At 37.8% G+C, this 14,378-nt stretch overlaps 1 protein-coding gene across 2 annotated transcripts; it reads left to right on the forward strand.

Annotated features, from left to right (window-relative positions):
- Positions 1 to 398: 398 nt before the first annotated feature.
- On the forward strand, positions 399 to 2,023 carry sp5a (Sp5 transcription factor a; the record flags this gene model as incomplete). Of its 2 annotated transcripts, none has more annotated exons than XM_080037777.1 (2): positions 399 to 466; positions 872 to 2,023. In XM_080037777.1, the coding sequence occupies 2 exons, from the start codon at positions 437 to 439 to the stop codon at positions 1,967 to 1,969; spliced, it is 1,128 nt and encodes a 375-aa protein (XP_079893903.1). In that variant the 3' UTR covers positions 1,970 to 2,023. The 2 variants fall into 2 exon arrangements, with proteins under 2 accessions (XP_079893903.1, XP_079893902.1); XM_080037776.1 differs by having other exon boundaries at positions 412 to 462.
- Positions 2,024 to 14,378: the final 12,355 nt, after the last annotated feature.

Raw genomic sequence — 14,378 nt, forward strand, 5'->3', positions numbered from 1 at the left:
ATTACTTCATTAATTGTCCCGCCTTTATCTCCTCCCTTCCCATCCCCCCTAATAATCAGCTCCTTTATCCAGACCAACAAACACACCATAGGAGCTTTGTGGATTCAAAGGATTTGCTTTCCCCTCTCAAAGAGCCGCTATTCTTTGATGATTGGGCAGCGGCAAACTTCAAAGTAATAAATCTTATTTCTGACTGGCTGGCGGCCCACCAAAGTCCTTATCAAATTCTAAGAAGTGATCCCTCACTCTCCAGATAGACCGAGGAGATCTCAGAGCGAGGAGCCACCGACGAGTGAAGACGTGCGCGACGTTTGTACCGGCGAATGCACACGTTTGTCTAAATTAGCGCTGTTATTTTTTATTTTTGCTTTTTCGTCGCCAAGGAGGAGGAGGAGGAGGACGTTTTTAACCATGGCAGCGGTGGCCGTACTGCGGAATGAAACACTCCAGGCTTTTCTCCAGGTTGGTGCGCCAAGTTTTTACGTTCACTTTGCTACGACTTTTAATAACTCAACTCACTCAACCGAGTTGATTTACGTTTTGGCGGACGAGTGTGAGAGATAAAAAATAAAATTAAAAAGTATTTGATATGTAGTCAAGTGTCATATAGTTTAATTGACAACGCTGATTGTGCGCGTGCTATTGACTCCTGCTGCAACATTACGAGAACTTTTTTAATGTCACATCATCACGATTCTGGCTGCATGGAGCGATTTAGAGCAGATGAATTTCAAACTATTTGGGCAAACTGTCATTATTTGGTTGATTATTAAAAGCCTGGCGCGTTATTTTGGGGTGGGTTTCTCCTCGTAAAGTGTGTGAAACAATGATTTTTAATCTAGAAAAAATGTGTGTCTCGGTTCTTATCCAGGATCGTACTCCAAACTCCTCTCCAGAGAACTGTAAGCACTCTCCGCTGGCTCTCCTGGCTGCCACTTGTAACCGGATCGGACATCACCACCACGGATCCAACCCCACAGACTTCCTCCAGGTCCCTTACGACCCGACCCTGGGCTCCCCTTCGCGTTTGTTTCACCCGTGGACTAACGAGGGGACCCCGCAGAGCAGCCTGGCCGCCGCCAACTCCACTTTCGGACTATCCTCCAAGCCCCAGCTGTCAGCGCACATCCAGAGCTCGTTCAGCTCGCACCACGAACTGCCCCTCACCCCTCCGGCGGACCCCTCGTACCCCTATGACTTCTCCCCGGTTAAGATGCTACCTTGCTCCATGCAGTCTCTGCAGTCCAGCTGCCCTCCCACCTACGTCCCTGCCGTCAGTTACGCAGCTCCAACTCCCATTGCGCCCGCGATGCCAACTTTTGTCACGGGACACTCCGGCCTCGTGCACCACCACCACCAGCAGCAGAGACAGTTGTCCCCGAACCCTGGAGAGGATATTCCATGGTGGAGCCTCCAGCAGGGCAACCACGTCACTCACTCTTCCTCGCTGGGTCCCCATCATCGCTTCCAGCTGCAGAGGGGCTTGGTTCTGGGACATTCGGACTTTGCGCAATACCAGACGCAAATCGCGGCTCTGCTGCACACCAAGTCCCCCCTCGCGACCGCGCGGCGTTGTAGGCGGTGCAGGTGTCCCAACTGCCAGTCGTCCACGTCCAGCGACGAGCCCGGCAAGAAGAAGCAGCACATTTGTCACATACCGGGCTGCGGGAAAGTTTACGGGAAAACTTCTCACCTCAAGGCGCACCTGCGCTGGCACTCTGGAGAGCGGCCGTTTGTGTGCAACTGGCTGTTCTGTGGCAAGAGTTTCACGCGGTCGGACGAGCTGCAGAGACACCTGAGGACTCACACGGGGGAAAAGCGCTTTGTTTGCCCGGACTGCTGCAAGCGGTTCATGAGGAGTGACCACTTGGCCAAACACGTCAAAACTCACCAGAACAAAAAGAGCAAGTGCCACGACACGAAGACACTCGAACATGTCAAACGGGAGGACACGAGGAATATGTTGTAACCCACGTTGTAGTCATTTGAAAACAGTAGAAATCACTAGTGCAATACAGTCAGTCAGTCCTACCTTAGTTCAAGTCCACAGTGAGCTGCATTTTATAGTTTATAGTTTATTTTGTTAGTTGACTTTTAACATCCTGACAATAGTTTAACATTTTTGGTGTATATAAATATACAGTATGAAGTTTCATAAGTTAATTTGGGACCATGGAGAAGTTATAACTCATGAGTTTGAATTCACTGTCTATATCATATCAAGGAGAGACAAGTTTTCAACTTGTGTTTTGATCATTGTCTTCGGTGGAAGATTTTACTCCCTTGTAAATTATATTTAATAGCTTTTGTTGAATGAAAGTGTCCGTTTTTTGCTCCATATGGGGAGTTTTTAAGCATGCTCTTGAAAAGATCTGCTATTGTTGACATGACCCAAATACTGTGTGAGAATAAAGATTATAACATTTTTCCTCAACTCCAGAATAATTCATTTAATAACATTCAGTTGGGTGATGGTGAGAGCAACAATCTGGTTTCATGTGCAGAGAGCACAGTAGGGTTAGAGTTACTCGGATTAGTGTGTCTTTCCAATTGTTGTCAAAGTTGTAAAGCAGTGAAACACAGTTTTTATTTTAAAACAATCTATGCAATCAATTCTTCTCAGGACTTGCTGGAAAAAGTCTGCTAATATTTAGTTTCCAGATGTTGCTGATGGTCAAAATGGAGTCATGTTTGATCACTATTTGGCAAGACTAAAGATAAGAAAGAATATATAATTTTTTTTTCAAATCGAATGTTCTGCACTGCTTCTCTTCTGCTGTTGCTTTTCAACCTTAAGCATAGGCGAGGCGATATTAAGGTAGCGAAGAGGTGTCAAGTTGAGTTGGCCTGGACGGTTTTTGAAAATGTTCACTGATATAACTGGACATGTGCATACACTGTCTTAAAATATTCACAATACAATGTTAAAACAGAAAATGCAGTTAAACTAACAACAGTGAAATTGAAATGTGGTCGCAAACTGACAAAAAGACAAACATGGAGTATGCAAGACAGTCCTCTCTTTTAAATGTAGACCTGAGCACTTACAGGTGTTAATGTTCTGAAACATAATTTCATTAAACTCTCATGTTTAGTTTGAAATTACAAGGTGATAGTTTTCACTAATAAATACCTTCTCTTCATGGATATAAATGCAAACCCTCAAAATATAAAATATAATAATACATTTGACAAAAAGTTGCTCGCAGAATCTCTCCCATTTTCCATTTTTCTTTTCACATTTAATGTTATTTTTTCTGACTTTACAAACACTTTTAAGAATGCTCTCATTTCTGCACTCTAATAAATGTGGTCCATTTGTTTTATGCCAATTTCTTTTGCATTTCTACCTCTATACATTTACGTCCTGAGGATTTTGCAGCGAACACCATAGGCGTCAATATGAACCATTAGCAGAAAAGCACTTTTAGCTGGACTATCACCGGATTGCAGTTACAAACAGGAGGTACAGCGAGTTCAATGTCTGACTGACAAATGAATAGTCTTTTTTAGTTTTTTTTTCAGTTGAGTGGGAGAAAGCTGCAATTGTTGGCCATATTGCACTTTTACAGTTAGACACACTAACACATATATTATCATTGTAATATTGATTACTGCTCCACCATAGCATTGCCTTACTAAAAGTGCAGAAAACTTTCTGATCAGTATTTGATGTTGACTTCCTGTAGTGAATTGGGATTTAGAGTGAACCTTCTGGGGAAATAAACACTTTGATTTTCTAACCTTATCGAAACTTCTTATCGATCGGTGATACAATGATCCACACATCCTGTCCAGTAACTCAGTTATGCAAAGACAAGCAGTGACACTGTTGTCCTGTCTGTCTTATGAAGGATCACTGAACATGTCAGTATATAGAGAATAACCGCTGTCATTGATCAAGCAGTTTTCTGTCTCAACAGCGCCCCCTTTTGTAAATTGCCCCAGTGGTTCATCATTGCAGAGACGTTTGAATGTGGAGGCTTGGAAGAACCCTTGAAATCAAAGAAAGACACTTTCCCTTTGTTGTCTCACAGGTTGTCCTACACTCATCATTTTTGAATGTCTTTGTATCACTCAGTTTAAATATTAGACTCATTGCTCAACCTTTAATATAGTTTTCTTTTAGTTTGCTTCTTTGTACGTAGCGTTCATCTCAACAGCCAGAATGTTTTTCCTATTTGAATACCAGTGCATTTCACTTATTTATCCTGATGCACTCAGATGGCGACCAAAAATGGCAACACAATGACTCATAGATAAACACAGAGGTTCGCCTCTACGGTCCACACAATTTCTTTTTTGTTTTAAATCCTGTATTTTTAAACTGCTTACTCGCAAATTGACCTCAACCTGAATTTAAAAGCCAAAGAAAGGACAGGTGCTGCAGATTGGCTTCAGCTAGCCCCCCTTTACCTTAAATTTGGTGCACTATTTCTACTTACAGAACGTAATGTTTATCTATATGGTCCCTTGTTAAATAAACTCACATATCGTTAATACACACAAGGACTAAACTCCAGACAAGTTACAATGTTTGCTAGTGTCGCTAAAGGTTAGTTCACATCAGTAATATTTGTAAACAACACCAAATCTGATCCATGTTTTTTGAATGATCATCTAAAGAAAGAAGAAACATCTATAGAAAAATCAATACTGTCAGACAATCGTTTCAGTAAAGTAAACAATGCATGTTAATGTTATTCATACGGTCAGAAATGACTGATTGGACCTTTAAACAAATCAAAACTTTATAATTTTCATGGTCACAGATGTAGGATATACCAGCTGTAGTAGTTGTACCATATTTGAGTTATCATAATGGACTGTTATACTATGTTTTTGCACAGTACACTTGGTGCAATATGTATTTGGTGGTATATGAGCAAGTGAGGGTTCCGGTTTTACCAAGACCCTTGATGGAACAATCGGCTGGAATATTAACATACATTCATCACAAAAAGAGTCGATATGAGGGAAAAAACTAAAAGTAGCATGAAGAGATATGCCCATTTGAACTGTAAAGTCTTTATCCAAATTGTATGATCCTATTATAAAACGATGCCTACGAATGGATGTGTTAAATACGCAAGACTGGCTCTTCATTGTTAAGCTCTGATTTGGCTTCATTGTCCAAAATAGTCACATTTCTTAATCACAGCAGGAGGCCATAATGCCCCATTGATCAGGAAGGATATCATATGTCGTGGACTAGGTATGTTTTTCTAAAAAATGAATGAACATTTTCAGAATCTTCAAATAGCCATATTAGAAATGTTAAAATATTTAATCCCAATCCATTTGATAGAAAGAAAATCATCAATAATATTATTAAATTATATTATTAGCATAAGAATTATTGCAGAATAAAAACTTTTATATGACTGTTGGGTCATACCCCAACTAAAATATGGTGTGCTATGAACTGATTTGGCATGAACCTGACATGGATCCTTTCGTATACAAATAATTTTTTTATTTAGTGACCTTCTAACAAAACAATTGTGATGGGGCAGAACCTGAGCTTGTGTCAAAAATAACCAGTCTGGGCTAATAATAACAACAACAAATAACACAAAAATGGCTCAATGGTTAACCCCATAATGTATCGATGCTATAAACCCAATACATGTTGAATCAATTCTTTGTGTAAACAGGTAGTGAATAATTGACAATATAATCACACAAGAAATGTATCTGTATTTTGATCTAGATTTGATTTGGAGTCAGCAAAAAGCATTTCATTAAATAGACCTTGAGTTAAGATTTGAGTTAAAGGCCTACTTCACCGGTTTGAATATGAAGGTGTATTGAATTCTGAGATCCTATGTAGTATAAATGTGCAAAAAAAATTAAAATCGGTTCATCCTAGCCTGAGAAAAGGCAGAAAGAGTGTTTTTTTTAACCCTATATTTCTCTTTCTCGTGACATCACAGAAAGATAAATATAGGGTTAAAAAAAAATTACTTTGTAAATATTACTGTGATGTCACAGTAAAAGACATCACAGTAATATTTACAAAGTAAGTTTTTTTTTAACCCTATATTTCTCTTTCTGTGATGTCACGAGAAAGAGAAATATAGGGTTAAAAAAAACACTCTTTCTGCCTTTTCTCAGGCTAGGATGAACCGATTTAATTTTTTTTCGCACATTTATACTACATAGGATCTCAGAATTCAATACACCTTCATATTCAAACCGGTGAAGTAGGCCTTTAAGAATGTTTACAATTTTAACACTATACCATTTAAGTTTAAAATACAACAATCAAACTTGTTCATAACCTGTCTTTAAATGATATGTATAAACAGTTAAATGTTTTTACATCCAGATGGATTTGTTTGTGTGCAATCATGTATCATTATATACAATTGCAGCTTTCTTATACTGTGTTATGAACCATTCAATAACCTGTTGACGGTTCATAGAAGAAATTACAGTTGTTGACAAAAACAGTAATAACTACTATCAAACATCCTTACATCCTTTTGACTTCATTATACTGTGTTATACTGTGTTCTGCAAATGTCTTGACTTTTCAGGTGTCTTACAGGGCTTGCGAATAATACAAATAATAATTTCAGTTACATACTGTTTCTTGGCTTCCTTCATGGAGTTCATAGTTCACATCATGTGTGGATTTGAGGTTAGCTTTGTCTTATAACTCTTATTGGTCTTAGCTGGCAACTGTGAGTCATATCAGACGGTCCAGACCCAATTCTATTTCTGTAGTCCTTCTTTTATAACCAGTGGACTGAGTTTTGTAACAAACATAAAGCAGATTTTGAAACCTGCCGGCTTGGTAGAAGAAATGTAATGTCTTTCTGATCCAAAAAGGATCATATTATTGGGGACATTGGCTCTTTTAATTGAATGATATAGTCTTTTTTTAACTTATTTTAAACCAAATCACAATTTTGATCAACGAACCAAGTAGTTTTCGTGCCTGAACCTAACAAAACCCTAGCATTGTTACATCATTAGGCATAAGACTAATTTAATACTTTTTTAGGATTGGCATAACTGATGTCGTCCTGCCAATACGGGCGTGCGTCAGATCAGAAAACATGTCTGTTATCTGTCACTCTGGAAGGAATTAATCATTTCTGGAGTGTTTAATTTGGAAAACGTTTTGCAACTTGACTAAAGACAGTGAAGGCATCACTGCTCACTTACCTTTTATATGTAATGATGTGTATCTAAACAATGACGTGATTACTAAAATTAGATGAATGTTAACAAACAAATCTTCAGTGACTTATCTAAAAGCTATAGTGCGTAACTTCTGTTGCCCCCATAAGGAATTCTGAGGAATTACAACAACAATGTCGGCACATCTACAGTACATGAGGTAAGCCTTCTGTGATCACGCATGGATTGTATACCTTCTGCTGTATGTCCAGGTTTTTTCTTAGCAGTAAAAAATGTGGCCGCTTCTTTAGAGTGGATAGAATGTAAGAGACTCAAGCTTGGCTCTTCTTTTTGTTCACACAAGTGCTTTAAGTGTCTGTATAGCTGTGAGAAGGTGATAGAGGGGTTTTCATGTCTCACATGAGACCCATTCAAATAGCACCTAGTGGTTGGTGCTATTTGAACACAACACATTCTCATTCAGACAATAAACCTTGTTTTGTGGTGTAATCACGATGACCACATATTGCATCTCATCCCTTCTGCAAAGCACAACATCAGGAGAATGAAAAAGTTTCAAAAACCCTGCTGTTCATTTGTTTATTTAATGTACATGTGTAACTTTACCTTAGACAGAGATGTCATTGCTTTATAACTTCACAGAGACAAAAAGATTTACTTTCCATTCTTGAATAATTCCTTTTGATTATAATTATTCGTTTTGGGGTCATTCATTTACATTTTTATGAGAAAATTAAAGGATTGTATTTCTGCATATTTTAATTGGCTTTTGAGGGAAAAAGAGGGTTTTGGGTATTTAAACCATGAAAAATCGTTAAATTAGATTTGGACGTATAAAAGTGTAGTGATAAAGAGGAAATTTCATGCCACTTCTGATTAAAACGGTGACTCTTGAATGGAGATTTATATGTAAGAGGTCAGTCTGATTTTGAGAGACAGTCTCACGCTGGGCTCCATGTTTTATACATCAGTGCAACGTGATTAAACTGAAATTAAAACGTTTTTTTCGTGACTGATTTCTGTCTCTTTATTGAATACATAAGCATGTTTAGATGCAGATAAGCATTTACATAGCTTCACAGGGTACACTGAGTTATTCAACGCAGAGCGAGAACATGAACTACTCCCTGTGGATGTGTTTTTATCCCATGAGCAACAACCTTGTTTACACTCTGTCCTTGACCTTCTTTGAGATTAAACCTATTTTGTGAAGTGGGAGAGCTTACATTCTACAAAAAATATTTAACATTTTGTTAAATATGTGTATTTGTTTTCTTGCTGAGAGTAAGATGAAAAAAGCAATGCCACATTCATGTCTGTACTGAAAATATGAAGCTACTGTAAATACAGCTTAGCTTAGTTGAGCACAAATGATTGTGGTTGATAACTGGCTGATGCTGGATTCAGGTAGGCCTACATATTTACTGTTAAGATGATTCCCATGTCAACCGATTCCTTTTAATACACATTATGGTTGTTTTATGTGCTGATTCCTGTATTTTTAGAATCAAGTTATCTGAATTTGTACGGAGGCTGAAAACGGCAATGGCAGCTTTATATTTTCAACACATTAAATTGCGATTGGGAGTCAATAATCTCAGGAAAACAAAGCTGTTCTCTCATGATAACAGTATCATATCTTGAGAAAACGTTTTCCCTCAATAATGAGACCTGTGACTTGAGATAACAGGATAAAAAAAATTATGGCAGACATGGCCATTTTTGGATTCAGCAAATTTGGCAGAATGTAGATTTTCATGTTGGCAATGTTAAATAAAATAAAATAAAGCCATGACAATTATGGCATGATATGATATAAAGATATTATTATTGATAAACCACTAATATTTATATCCTTCAAAACTTTAAAAAGATTAATATATGGTATATATTGATGATACAGTATGTACACGAGAATACATTTGTTAATCAAAATGTATGTAAGGATTAGCTAGAAGATATCTCTGAATTGACATACTGACTTTCTTTGAGTTGTTTCTGATACACACTGATAGCTACTAAAATGAATAAACAAATTTGATTATTTTGTAATTGATTAGATCTTAATCATTATTGTTGTGCATATACGTACGTAGATCCTTAGCTTAAGTTAAAATAGAAATACCACAATTACTTCACTACAAGGACTAATCCTGCATCCAACATGTACCAAAATAAAAAGTAAAGAAGTATCATCAAAAACTGCTGAATCTAAGTGCGAACTAAATTATTGTATTATTATTACTCATACACCGTGTTCTCAATATTTTAATGTTATGTTTGGAAACATTTTAACAATTTTACATACAGCTGAGTAGTTTAATGTAAAACAATATATTGTATTTTACAAGCTGATTCTAAAGTTCATATGAAAAATATTCATTTGGAAAGGTACTTATTATCTACTGCTGTTAAATCAAGGAAGTACTGTGAAAAGCAAACGGTTTGGCTTTGAATTGTTATGTAGTAGAATAATAAAGTAGCAGAAAATGGATACTTGTAAAATATGAGAGCAGAAATGTATACTTAAGTGCAGTCCTTGATGTGTACTTATTTCACCATTGTGATAATGTTGACATGACTTATGATTTGTGTGACACCCTGAAGTAAAGTAAAGCATTAGCCTACAAAACAAGAGTTTTTTTTCTAGGGACAAACCACTAAAAGCTCATGGTCCTCTTCCAGTTCAAAATTGTTCTCATCTTACTCTTCTGCACCTCATAGTGACAGAATGTTATATTTTCTCTCCAATGTCACGCGCCCCTGTCATGTGACATCTTCAGGAAGTAGGTGTTGGGAACACAACAGTGGAAGAAGTATGGCCGACTCTTTCGAATTTATTTCAGAAATATGTTCTGCACAGGTAAGAACACCTGAGTTGGCCTTTAATGGTGAAAAAATACAATAGAAAACAGATAAATTTGTGTTCTGGTCATAAATAATTTGACTTCAAATGTAGGGTTGGGATACATGAATGTTCTGGGAATGTTAGCAATTAGCTTTAGCAATTCATAAGCTAGTGATAACAGCTATCATTAACTGCCATTTATAGTCCGGTAAAATGTTAATGTAGATCAAACCAAGCAGCTCATGCAGTGTTATTTTATAGTTATAGGACCTATAAACTTTTATGCAATATGAATTTGAAAAAAGTATGAGTATTGCTAGTATACACTGCCTGTAAGCTAGAGTCAGGAAAGGTGGTTTATTTTATTACCCAGCTATCAATGTTCACAGGGCTCAATGTTCTCAGGCTGGGAAAATGAAATTTGGGCGGAAGTAGGTAGGTGGGCGGGCGGGCGGAGCCAGGCTAGTGCCACATGCCCTTATTGTAATTTTTCAATAGTAAGAGGTGGACTGAAAAGGCATCCAATTTAATTTTAACAGGGATTTATTGTGGAAATGTATTTTTGTTGAAACTGCTTATTCAACTACACTAAAAAGATGATCATATGTGTTTTATGCAAAATTTCATCCGAAAAGTTACTGTAACTTTATAAAGCTGTTATTTGGACTCCTGGCTCTAGCTCTTCTCTCATTCTAGCTACGGCCCTGAATCTCTCCTTGAAGATGATAGCTGCTGATGTTATCACAGCTTCCCCCCCTTTGACAAGACAAGGGTTTTCACACAGTGCAGCGTTAGCCAAGTTTATCCTTAATCCTCAGCGCTAGGCCCGGGGTTAAAGAGTCGAACGTCACCAGCATGCGTTTTCTCTCAGCAGGTGTCTGTTTGCCAAAGGGCTGAGTTTTACAATAGCTGATTGAACTGATATTTGGAATCTAACTTTTATCAAATTTAGTTGTAGGGAATGCAATGAATCTGTGCCATTTATAGTGTAAATGCAAGTGCCAGTGACAGCAGTTAGACAAAGTTGGAAACTTTCCATGGGAATAAATGAGAATTTACTAGATTTAAGGTTGGCACTTAAAGGCCCTTGCAACCCAAATGCACTTAATCCTTCTAACTATGTTATTTCAGTCCTGGCAAATGTTCTAGACAGTAAAATTATGTTTTTTCAACTAAGTGTTATAATATTTATGATATATTTATTTAATATCAATCAGATTTAAAAAAAAAAAAAAAAAAGCTTATATAGACACCCAACTTGATATCATTTATTGATTTTTACTATTTTAGACCAGGTTTACAGAGGCTTAAACAGTGATTTTAAATGTAGTTGGGGAAAATATATTTTAGCATAATCTAGACTTAAATAACCAGATTTCATGCAAGAACATATGGCAAATTGCACATAGCACACTGCATACTGCAGGGGTTCTGAGGCCACGCCCCCTACATGCACTGTGTATTCCTCCATCACATTTTACTTTATTTATTGAATGGGTGGGGTCAGACAGATGAGTAATATTTTACTCAACATTCATCTTTTTGTTGTTCAGTGAAATTATTGATTGTTCAAAAATTATCAAAACTTGATAAAATTCTACTTACAAACAAATCTGTTCAAATGTAATGTTTTTTAATTTTATGATTGTACATGGATGTCTGCCTATGACAAAACAAAATGTTTATATATTTAGATTTATGTTTGGATATGAAATAGATCATTTGAATTACCGCCATTTAGTTCATTCCTATAGTTCCAAATTTTGAATATTCCCACAATTCCTAAGCGAAAGTACCCTTGGAAAGTTTCCGTAACGTTTCCGGAAATTTACCGAAAACTTTCCACCCTTTATAGTGACAGTTGAGGGGAATTGACGGACAAGAACAGGACCAGGCAACTAAACTGTATTATTTTATTCTCTTTGCTCAGAGATTGCTGTTTAGACTGAAAACAGCTCACTGAAACACACAAACGCATGAATAGTGTGTCCCCTTGCCAAACCCCCTCCTCTCTCTGCCTCATTCTCTAAATTTGGATAAGGCCCCATCTTGTGGACAGTTTAATACAGCCACTGGTGAAAAACAACCCCACCCCCTTTTCCTTTTGGTTCTACATATTATTACTCATTGTTTTCACCACCTGAGAAACAAAAGATGATCTATTTTTTGTACAGTAGATGTGTGATGAAAATAACATTCATTTATTGTGTTGCATAGTGTTAATTGTACACAAAACTGGACTACCAGACCAACAGACAAAGTGGTCACATGCCCTGGGGGCCACCTAACCCCACACTCTTCGTGACAATTAGTTTATAGTGATTTGATCAATGTTCTTGCTGTACTTTTTGCTTGAGGCTAAAAGGAGTCTTCAACAGTCCATGTCCACCAAATCAAGTGAGTGTCTTTCAAAATGTCAGTGTTTTTGGTATAAAATAACTTTCAATGCCAGTATGGACAGAAGGAACAACTGCAGCTGCTGATAACTAATTCAGAATAGATAATATGCTTTTTTACATTATTAGAAAGATAATAATAGATTTCGATTTTATTGTCCCAGAGGGAGATAAACTGGAAAAATTGTGAACCTGTCCTTATAAGGAAGGTCCTGCAATTAAAAAATCTGTGGTCTTTGCTACAATATTTTGCTAACCTGATGCATATTCCAAAATAGATATACATGTTTAACCAAATGGCCAAATCCTAACTGACACACATCAATACCTGAGGAACCATAAAAACAAATTAGGGACTAAAACTCAATGTTGCACAAATCCAGCCCTGAGCAGGCCATGGCGCTGTCCAGTGCTGAAAACACTTAAGGCTGAAATACTGTCCGTTATATGTGATGTAATGTTTGCGTTTTGACCTGATTCATGATACAAGAGACAACACATCACCCAGAGACCTATGGGTGATTGCTTCTGATTGGTTGTCTCATGTGTGAGTGTTTGTGTGTGTGTCCATTGCGTCCGTGTGTGATGGTGACGTGTTCCAGATTAATGGCTCGGTGTATAATTAGCTTCATGAAGTATTTGTGGAATTGGCCCATTTGTGCTCTGCGCCCGCACGAGCCATTCTTGGTTTCTCACTGCCACCTTGTGGATTCCGGTGTTTTATGTCCCTTTTCAAGTGTTTCATGGTATCGTATAGGTTACTTCTTCACCATATAAACCCTTTCTCGTCTGCATAGAAAGCGGGGGGAAACAAGATGTTTTTGCGTGCTCTTCAAGATTTAATGGCGAGCACCGTAAGGATTATCGTCACAGGGTGTATTTGTATAAACAATAATTAAATCTAAGTTCATGATATCGAGGAGGCAAAAGTCATTCATGGAATCGGAGGGCGTAGAAGTAAATGAATAAAATCAATTGTAGGAGTATTTAGGTTCGTGATTGTTCTATTGTCCTCTTGTTTGTTTTTTTCAACAAGAACAAAACCAGCGACCACCCCTCCCCACCACCCCTCCCCTATCCGATCTTGAATCCCTCCTCACGTAATGTGTTGCTCAAAGCATTACACTTCCAATTCCTTGTGCGTGGCCAGGATCCAGACAAGACCAACATAGATCTGCAGCGCCCCCCCCCCACACCCCCCAACAAAAAAAACTAAAAGAAGTCAGACTTTGAGGGGCCGAAAGATAGTGTCCAGCCCGCCTGCAGACGGGCTCTGCTTCACAAACGCACCGGTGGAGGTAGCCTATAGTGTAATGACACTAAACGGACAAGGCTCGCTTTAAATGTCAGCAAATCAAACCTGCTTCAACAAAAGCAAGGTCACCTTGTGTGTGGGTAGCCAGAGGAGGTCTCACTTGTCTTCTTCATCTTGAAGTGTGTTCGAGCGCAGCAGTCTCTCCTTCAGGACTTAATTTGGTGGTAAATTCGCAATTTTTTTCAATTGATTTTATATTTCTTCTTATTTTATGGACTACACCTGATCACCTGGACCCACATTCTAACGGTAAGTCGCTTTATCTATACGTGCGGTGTTTTACAAGTCTAAGCAAAACAATCTCTGCTTTATTGTCATTGGAGATGCTCTAACAGGTGTTTCATTATAGGTTTTTCTCTACACAGAAAAGCCTATTGTCTTAAAGTGGCACCATTGGCCTCTTTATTGGATATGTATTTCATGTATGTAGAACTGTTTAGTCTATGTTGTTCTTGTGCCCCTGGGGGAAAACATCTCCTTCAGCCTTTATTAATAGATTTGGAAGCTACGTTTTCCTTTTTCTGTGACTAGCTTTAACCTGCGGTCAACAATACAATAATCACCTTATCACCTGATGTCAGTCATGCAAGTTTGTGAAGCCAAAGGCAGGCTACCAATGGAAACATAGGCAATATTATGAATATGTTCAAATAAAAAAAAAACAATC

Source organism: Ammodytes marinus (genome assembly GCF_949987685.1).
Source record: "Ammodytes marinus genome assembly, chromosome: 12".
Lineage (NCBI taxonomy): Eukaryota > Metazoa > Chordata > Actinopteri > Uranoscopiformes > Ammodytidae > Ammodytes > Ammodytes marinus.